General features: G+C 41.3%; 1 protein-coding gene across 1 annotated transcript; it reads right to left on the bottom strand.

Moving 5' to 3' along the window:
* Positions 1-6,021, bottom strand: CLEC3A (C-type lectin domain family 3, member A). Its single transcript, XM_010153363.1, has 3 exons — positions 5,847-6,021; positions 3,625-3,705; positions 1-510 (listed from the first exon to the last, which is right to left on the bottom strand). The coding sequence occupies exons 1-3, from the start codon at positions 5,959-5,961 to the stop codon at positions 119-121; spliced, it is 588 nt and encodes a 195-aa protein (XP_010151665.1). The 5' UTR covers positions 5,962-6,021; the 3' UTR covers positions 1-118.
* Between the last annotated feature and the right edge of the window lie 4,074 nt (positions 6,022-10,095).

Genomic DNA, 10,095 nt, shown 5'->3' with positions numbered 1-10,095 from the left:
GAGTACATTGCAGGAGATGGATATTTTTAACTCGTCACTGTCTAAGTGGGAGGGGTTACTAACAAGCAAAACTGCATGTTAATAGCCAAAACATGGTCATGGTCATTTGTATATGCAATTATGGGATCAGAAATTCACAAATATATCTTTTGGCAGTACGGCAGACTTCATCCACCCACTTGCCTTGTGATGACTGAGAAAAAAAGACACAGTTTTCACGCTTCCCCCCATTTGGTTGGGCACGATCCCAGTTGAAGTACTGTAGAGCCATGCCGTTGACATCAACAAATTTCCCTTCATTTATCATGTCATTGACACCCAACCAAAACTCAGACACTCTAGGCATACTTTTCTTGCCATAATCTCGAAGAGTGTTTGTTTCATCTGTATTCCTTGGGATAGCCAGTGTCCCTCCCTTGGCTATGCAGTCTTCATTGGCTTCATGAAAATGTTTGGTGCCTTCGGATATGAGGTAGCACTTCTTATGGGCCTTTGTCCCACGAAGACAGACTGTAAAGAGATATTGGTTTGCATGTTCAGTAAAAGCCTGGGCTATAGCTTTGAACAATGTCCCTAAAATGATAATTCTCTAAAGGTACTTTGGGAATTAAGCAGACAAGACCCTCAGCAAGTGAAAGGCTCTTGCCTCCACAGAGTGGGCCTGAAAGCAGCAGTGAGATCAGACTTCCCTGCTATTCCTCCTATTCACGTAGGACTTCGTACGCAGCCCGCATGCTGGCGTGCCTTTGGGAGGTCTGAACAGACTGCTCCCAGGCACTCTGCAAACACCCTGGACTACAAAGGATGGCCAAAAGCAGAGCATGCTCTTATAGCTGCTTAAGAGGCACTTGAGGAAGGACAGCCACCGCTGTGATCTCAACACAACAAAGTGCTTTGGAGAATCTTTCCTGTGTTTATGCTGATAAACCTCAGGCATGATCTTGAGCCCCAGCTTCCCTCCAGCAATGTAATTCTCTCAAGTATTTTCTTATTTTGCTGTTTCAGCATGCTGAAATATAACCCAGGCCTGTTGTCAGTCTATCTTATGTCTTCTCTTAGTAAATAGTCCTGCTTCCATACATTTTTAGCCTATTTCATCAGCCTTAAAACTGACAGAATGGATGAGGTATGGATGTTTGTATTGTTGGCAGATGTGAGTTGGTCATCAGGAAATCTGTGCTTGGGTTTACAGCAAAGAGACCAATCTAAAGGTCTTTTCTTCTTTATGATACTTAAGTGCCAAAGAGAAGTAAAGTTTTATACATTAACTAAGGCTAGTTTCTAGCAAACAAAGGCAGGACAGAAAAGGGCTATTTAAAATGTGTCCTGCTCACCAGAAAAATATTGATTGGAAATTCATAATGGAAATCTCTGTCTGGATGATTGATAGAAGTATATTTCCACTTGCAGAAGAGTACACATTCACCTCTGTAGTTCTTAATTTCCAGTCTTTCCAGAAAACTCTATCCTTTCAAATACTAAAATCAGGTCAAGTCATGTAAATCTATAAACAGATTTTTTTTTAAAGTATACACATATTACTGAGCTTGCATGACAATCTGAACAAATAATTTAAACATTTCAATTTATAAATCTGTTTGCTTTTAGTTCTACTGGAACTTATCAGGGAGGTCTTGATGTAAAGTCCAAATGTACCAGAACATTAATTAGGCATATGCTCTGCAACTGGAATTGCCTTGCAATGGGCAGGCTTGCAGGAGGCAATCCTGAAACTTTGTTTTCCACCTCTCCTAATGCAGATACGTGAAAAACTGATTTTCCCAAGAAAAATACTTAAAAAAAGAGAACTCTTCTCGAAGGAGTGTTACTTCTGAGCTGAGGAAGGTAGCAAAGGCCTTCAGTAAACTCCTGTAAAAATTATTTTTAGCATTCTGCATGTGACTACTTCCAGGTTTTTTTTATTTACTGCTTAAACTCCTCTTGTTACTTATATTAGACATATGTCGTGAAAGATTATGAACATCTTCTGTCCTGATGTTTTCCATAATCTGTTTCTAATTTCTGTCATCTGTTCTTGTAAAAAAGCAGTCATGTATCTGATCAACAGGATATGGAAATCCACTTTGGAACATATCCTATATGTCTCAGGTTTTTAGTATTTCCAGTTGTAGTATTCATTGCATTCCTTAGCAGCATTTTCTGGGTCACCATTTTCTATTAGGGCTTATTCTCAAATTTTGTCCTTTCCAACTGCCAATGGCCAGAAAAAGTAATGAACATATTTGCTAAATGTTGAATTCTTTAACAAATTTATATTCATGGGAAAGGTCAGAGAGACCTTATCTATATCAACAATGCTGCAGTAGTGGTGGAGACAGGCCCTCTTCAGGCAGAAAGTATGTGCTGCTAAATGGCATGTGGCAACATTTCATGGTATGTGGAAAAGAGACCTGGGAAATGCAAGGAAAAGAAGAAATCAGATTGCGATGTGTGTCTTGGAAATGGCCATAAGCTAAAAAAGCATCTCCTTTGTCAAGTATCATAAGGCCATTAATAAACGCACTCAGAGCTAGAGGGGTGATAGATCTCCTTCTGCCAAATTTGGAATCCGGTTGAACAGTGTGGGTTCTGAATTTAGAATATAGCTCAAAATAAGGTTTGAGGATAGCAAATCTCCTGGCTCTGGTTTCATTTCTAAGCCACTGCATGCTTACTCTCAAGCTCCTTCTGGAAGCAATACAAGAATTACTTCTAAACAAGAGTTACTTGTCTAGCACAGGCTCCCTCTTTTAAGAAACTTCTAAAGCCCTCTTATAAGAAATTTAAAAAAAAAAAAAATTTTGTAAAGCTCAAAAAGCTCTGTGTAACCCAAGATGTAAAACAGGACAACCCAGATATTACCATCCCTAAGGAAAATATGTTCTGTTTCATGTGAATGATGTAATTTCCTCTGAAGTGTCCTCTTGTGCATGTTTAAATACCAAGTTTTGTGTCAACAGCTGTGAAAAAGCACAACTGTCTAGAAGGCACATGTGTATTTACCCTTCTTATTTTGTTTGGAAATTTCCATCTGGCTATTTAAACACTTACAGGGATCTACATGTAAAATATCCATATCAGAGGATATGGATATTTCTGAACTCACAGTGGGTGTTCCTTTGAAGTTTTCTGGCAACATTCACATTTGAATGTCGCAAGCTGGGCAGTTTAAAAAGGCTCAGTCCTTTTAGCTTCCTTTTGGGGTCTTCTCAGGCTTTTCCATGCAGATTTTTGCCTCAATAGTTAGCCCATGTTCACATCGCAGCTGGGAAACCTAACTTGCTGACCATCTGAACTCTCAAACCCAGCAACCCTCATTGTCTTGCCTTTGTCAGATTACACCCAAAATCACAACTTGCGGATGTGTGTAGCAAAGGCAAAACCAGTTCTTGTTCCAGAGTAATTCTTGCTCTTGTGAAGAATTGTATGCCATCACTTCAGGCTTCGTTTCACTTGAATGCTTCCCTCAATGTTTACCTCACCGTTACAGCTATGGCATACCATGCTTTTAAGGAGTTGTATTTCTCAGCCACAAATCCCCGTTGAAGAGAAGGATGGGAGTGAAGGAGAGAGGAACGGCCACGATAACTTTTGGAAGCCACTGACCAGTGTAAGCTGCTTTACCTGTCTGAAGCGCTTGCATTTCTTTCAGAGCGTTCACTTCTCGCCACAATTTGTCAATCTGGGTCTTTAGGTCATCTTTTTCTTAAAGAAATAGAGAGAAATTAATAGATAGGCACACAAAAAATATTAAAAACTATGTGTTAAAAGCTGTTTCAAAATATGGGTTTCTGAGTTTGAGATGTTTTGATTTCTTTTACAGATTTTTTCCTTAATGAAAGGATTCCTGTAGGCCTCCTGTGAAAAACAGGAGGTACCCACCTTTGTCTTTCACCATCATAGTTTAACTCTCATTTTCAGTCTGACTGTATTCTAGTAACTGTTTGAAAGCCATGGCTTGTTGCAGCTATATGTCATTTAGCATGCCGGTATCTAATGTACAGCAAAATTTGCCTATTTACTTTGAACCTGTACCCCACAGTGTATAAGTGTGACACACAAAAAATAGCAGGACAAAGGATGTGTTTGTTCAAAGAAATGTTCTGTGAGCATGGAAGTTTCACACAACTCTTGTTTTAATACAGAGAAGAACAACTAATGTAATCCAGCTTCACCATCTGAATGTGCAGACGAGCTTGCCAACCTGCAATTTCCCCTCCCCTGTACAGAGAGGGCCTGGTGACTTGAGTCATTCAAATTCAGTTGGAATCACCATTTTGTAGCACTTACAAAAGAATAATGATGATGATAGGACAAGAAAAGGAGGTAATCTGCACATAACTCCATTTTATGTCTTCTTTCCATTCTTTTTTCTTAATCACGATAATATTCCACCCCCATCGAACAACTAGCAGGCATGTTTCCATTGCTCAAGATGACAACTGATTGTTGGATCAGTTGCAGTAACTGATTGCTGTTACTGTTGCAGCAGTAACCAGACCTTCTAGAAGCCACAGGCATGAACACGAGGAAGAATAAGCTCTTTCACATGCAGCAGAACTAACAAAACCACAGTTCCTACAGATCTGTGTTACATCACCTAATCCTCCAGCTGCACCCCAGAAAGCTCATCTCTGCTCCATGTTCCCTACTGCCTGTGAGGATAACCCCAGCTGTCCTTCATGACTCTGGTTCCCCAAGGCAGGACTCCCAGTTCCTCAATCTGTGCTCCTCTGTATGATTCCCAGTTCACAGTAGTGCCTCCATGTCCCCTGCCTGCTTCAAAAGAGGCAAAAAGCAGAACAAGCTGAGCTCCTGATGAAACCTTTTCACAGTGGGACACTAATGCAGAGCCTGCTCCTTCTTTCTCTTTTTTCTTTTTTTTAAACCTCATTCTGAATTTCATAAAATATTGGGAAATTTATCCTTGAGAGCTCCACCCTTCTGCCAAATTGCTTCAAGTTCAAAAGCAGTGAAAGGCTGACAGACAAATGTGCTGCAGAACAAATGTATAAGCAGCCTGTCCTTAGAACACCAAGCTAAATGCTAGAGATTCAAAAGGAGAAGGAAGTACGTGTAACTGTACAGCCCCAGAGGGCTGTAATCATGCTGTACACTGGCTTCAGCATAGCTGCATTTTTGTCCCTGAGTACAAGTTTAAATATTTGCCATTAGTGTAACCTCCCTCATACCTTCCTTTATTAGAAATAAGTCTTTAAATTAAATATAGATAAATTTCCAAACAACATCCAGTGGTTTTTTATTTGCTCTGTGCGCTTTGCTCTGGGAATTTATGCTTTATCTTTGTCTGCTAATTCTTTTTCATTAGTTTGTCTTGCCAATTCTCAGTACTTGTCACACAGGTAAAGTAATATTCCACAAATATTAGACAGACATTCTGTTAAAATTAGGAAATGGTTCAAAAATTAACAATAACCCTTGGAGACTGAATTTATTCTGCTCTTTTTCCACCATATACACATGAATTTCCATTCTTTTGATCTGAGTCAATACAGCTACATAACTGAGAATGGTTGGCCAGAGTCCTCTCTCAGCTGTACCTCTGAGTCCTAAATAAGGCTGACATAGATGAATTGGAATAACAACAATATATTTACAATGTTACACAGTTCTATTTGCATAACTTGTTCTGCCACCTTGCTTTTAGCTTTGCTAACTCACATAAAAATATTTTAAAGACAGCTATTATGTAGACTCAGCTGTCCTTTGTTTACAAGCTTTTGTATAATGTTAGTTTCTTGTTCATGAAATGTGAATTAAGTACATAGTAAATTTGCATAGTCTGTAAGCTTCTATGCCTCCTCCTCCCCGTTAAAACCCAGTACCTTTCACTCTACGTTTGCTGTGCTTCCTGGCTTTGAACTTGGAAGCCTGGCTGATGGTCTGATCCAGCAGTAGTATGCTTATGAGCAGAAAAATCCTAAGTCCAGTTTGTGCCATGTCTCTTCTAAAGAACTTAACAAGAAGCTTCAAGAGATTCTCTTCAGCAGCTCTGAGAGCGAGTCACAGACGCATCTCAGTAAGGACCGGCTGAGGTCACTTTTATAAAAGTGTAGTGATAGGGTTGGCTCTACTCCTTGCTTACGAAATGTGTTTAATACTTAAGCTGGCGGTAGCATAAGGCACCCCCTTGTTCTTGCATCTCATCTGAAATTCCTGCTTCTCTTTTGAGTTCAGCTGGGACAGGTTGCTGTTACAGAGATGGTACCAGCACTGAACAGTGCACTGATTGCCACTAATGAGTGCCATATCTCCTGTTTTAACTTTGAAGCTGAAATGTGTGGAGAAGCAGATGGATGCTCAAAACCACCTTGTGCAATTCCAGCCTCAAGGAGGGCTAGCCAAAGGATTTCTGCAAATATAAAGGCTCTGACCCAAGCTGACCATGTCATGACAATGGTCATGATCTTATTTACACTGAAACAAAAAAAATTTACTCACCCCTGAGTAAATGAAAACATCACAGCTACACACAGCTATACATATATATATACACACAAAGATCACATCATGTGAGGAGCGCATTTATAAATCTATGAAGAGTTTAAACATACCTAAGGAGCATTCTGATTAAGAACAGCATGTGCTGCCAGCAAGTACTAGTCAGGGGAACAAAAGAACCAAAGTTTCCCAAGTCCTGACCATATGATCAGAGGAAGAGATGCTGCTCTCGAAAAGCACAAGGTGCTCAAAGCAGGCAGGTGTTTCCCTGGACTCTGGAGAGCTCTCTGCATTTGGATCTCCTTCATTTGTCTTTGGCCTCTGTGGAGTTCAGTGCAGCTGCATTTTAATTGGGATTGCTACTAGTAGTAGAGCCTCGCACTGATTTTGGTGGAAAAGTTAAATTGTCACAATAATGTGCCATCCATCACACTCCTCTATTTTTGTTCTTACCCCCAGTAAGAGAGGGTTTGGTTAAAATGGTGACACAAAGCCATCCTTGGGTGCTGGCAGGTCCGGTTCATGCCCCTTGGAGCTGTTGTTTTGGACATCGCTTTGCAATCTCTGCCTTGGTTCCATTCTGCTCACACTGCCAGATGTTTTCAGAACTGTAACAACAAGAGAATTATTACTTTAATAAATGAAAACTGAGGCTTAGGGACAAGCTGTTACACTACTTGAATGCGTCCTGGCTTTTTCCAACCCCCACGTGCAGTCTACAAGCACTTCAGTACTTATGTAAAGCATACCTACACTGTTTTGAATACCTTTAACCAACTAGTTGTATTCTAATAATCTACATAGAGCTAGTAAGCATCTATTAATCATTAGTTAATAAACTTTTCATAAATGCACCCTGACATGACAAACTCAGTTTCAGTGGTCCTGCTTCAAAACATTGAATGTAGGGAAACCACTGGAACAACCATGTGAAGCCCTTGGTGCTACCATGGAGCAGAGCACACCTGCCGTGGTTCCTACAGAGTGCCACCCACCCGGGGCAGTCTAACAAAGCACTCTCCCCGCTGCCCATTTCAGCACACAGTTAAATGTGGGAAAGGCTGTCATGCCAACTAGCACACCAGGAACTGTGAGCTGTCAGAGGAAAACAAGGAGCTCTGCAAGGGTCCAGTTCCAGATTTAATCTGTCATTTAGAACTAACCTGAAGTTCAGGGCTGATCCATATTTTATCCCAGTAATATCGGGGCATCAATACAAGTTAATTAAGGGCAGACGGCTGAATCAATAACTGCCTCCTGTTAGATTTTCGCTTGGTCCCTTGTCAGAGGTTGTGGAATTGCACGTGAAGCTCATCCTGAAGCACTGTAGCTTGTAGCCTGACATACTAAACTAGTGCTAATTTGGGGTTACCTCAGTGAGGGAGCTATAAACTCCCAGAGCTGTTTCATGTAGAACTTAGCTGTCCCGTGGGCTTTGAGAGAGGCAGGACCAGCAGCTGGGGTCAGCAAGCCTTTTAGTGTGTGTGTTTAAGGACTCAGGACCACAATGTATTTGTTCCTGCTCCTTGGGACTTCAGTTTTCTAACACAGGCTTTCTTTTCTTTCTGTGAAATGAGTCTGACAGAAAAATATTTGTACTCTACTGAGGCAAGCACACAACTTGCTAGGCATAAAGAAAACACAGATTTGGTACTCTCAGCGTTCTTGGCTAAGAGCCTGAGTGAAAACCTGTGCTTTTTGGAGTATGCCATGTTATGTCCTTTTAAGAAGAGACTGAAACTCTGTTTTGAAAGCTTCACTCCCCCTTGTCCAGTAGTCTCTTTGAGCATTTTACCAGTCTGCATTACACCAGGGGGACTTGGCTCCCAAAACCTGAATCACAAAGCTGTCCCTGCAGCTGCTGCGAGAGCGCAAGGGCACAGGGGCTTGTTTGCCTCCAATTTGTCTGCAGTACCTGGGAAACAGGCATCATGCTTATGACTAAGCTATAGCCACTGAGGAAGCAAGTTTAATGTCTTGTATATGGTGTGTGGGAGGAGAGTCAGAGAAGTCAAAATACGTTGCTGAGAAGATGTAAACTCTCAGTGCTACTGTGAGGAAGCAGGAAATGGAACCACACAGGAGGCCTAGAGCCTCGCTGCAGTGAGTACCTGGTCTGTGTACAGTCTTGAAACCAGCACTGCAGTGTCATTTAGCGTTGTAATTTTATTGTCACCAGCATAGTTACAGCAACATAATACAGTCCAGAGAGTCATAATGCAGCCCCATACACCTATGTGTAGGTGTTGTTTTCCCTGGGAAAAATTATTCCTCTTTCTATATCAGAATGTGCTAAGTCTGAATATCCTCATACCTTTATAGCTGCATCCAGACTGGGATGGAATTGCGCTTTTTTATTTACACCAGTATAGTAGAAATTCTGCATACAGACAAAATTGTAGTTTCTCTTGAAGTGCTCAGTTCACTTCAAAGCACTCCTGAGGTGCTTTGATAAGAAACATCTTGCAAAAGGCATAGCTGCTGTACTGCCCAGGCACCTGGTTTTATGGTTCCCATCTCCCTACCTCATTCCGTTTGCTTTCAGACAACTGAACCATTCAGGGCGTAAGCATCGTCTGGTAAAAGGTTTATTTCTGTTTCTCCACAGAGGCTCTTCAAGGTAAAAAGTCAATTCCCCTCAGAGACAGTTCTACCATTGTATGCGCCTGTACACCGGCTCAGAAAAATTCTTCGTGCATTTGATTCTTCCTGTCCATTCTCAGCCATCACAGGGTTTGTGGAAAGAACATGCAATTGGGCAAAGAGTCTGAGGAACCGGTGTGAAATGAGGACTGGATGCTGGGCTGAGATCCTGAAATAGGTCTGGCTGCAGAAGCCATTTCCTGCTGTGTGTGGAGTAAGATCCTATGTAGGGAGATCATGTCCTTTACTTACCTCCTGAGGTAGTAGAGCTACAAATAAAACACTGCCTGTAAAAAATAGCCTAAAATAAAATTAGTGCTGCAGTCTGTTGAAAAGTGAACTGTTCACATATCACCAGTAGCCTGGCTATGTTCTACTGAGATCTGCATCCCTCCATGCTTCAGAGCTGCTGTGGCGTGTTTGACCACATGGCAAACTGAGGGCCTGGATCAGCTACTGAAATCACAGCAAACCTTTGTGCAGCATCTCAGTTGTGGAAAATTCAGCTCAGCATAGGTTTGGAAAAGCAGCTCATTTGGGCAACTATTTGCCCCTTCTACTCAGGGTATGAAGAGAATATGAAAACCCATCAGAGCTGTTTCCAGGCTAAGGAATTTTGAGTGAGGCAATCTGAAGAGCCAGTATAGCCAACAAAAGTAGATTACACAAAGGTTAGTAAAGGGTTTAGCACCTCCCATGCATCATGAGATCCACTGGTCGTTTTTCTTTTTTTTTTTAATGTAATGAATTTTGCAAATTCTGCTAGTCACAGAACGTGTCATGCTTGGAAAATTACTGTATGCCTGGTTTCTTTGGCCCTGAAAAGTCTTGCAAAGTTTTTCTTAAGGATTTGATCTCAGTCCAGCCAGGTATGAGGAGGGGTTATGGCTGACATCCCAAGCCAAAGTTATTTTGGGAAATCCGTACAAACAAACTGTGTGTTTAGAAAAGGGAAGGGCTAACCTTATGGTATGTAAGGTTCTGTGAAAC

This window comes from Eurypyga helias, unplaced genomic scaffold (assembly GCF_000690775.1).
Source record: "Eurypyga helias isolate BGI_N326 unplaced genomic scaffold, ASM69077v1 scaffold46596, whole genome shotgun sequence".
Lineage (NCBI taxonomy): Eukaryota > Metazoa > Chordata > Aves > Eurypygiformes > Eurypygidae > Eurypyga > Eurypyga helias.
This window is presented reverse-complemented; position numbering and strand designations above follow the sequence as displayed.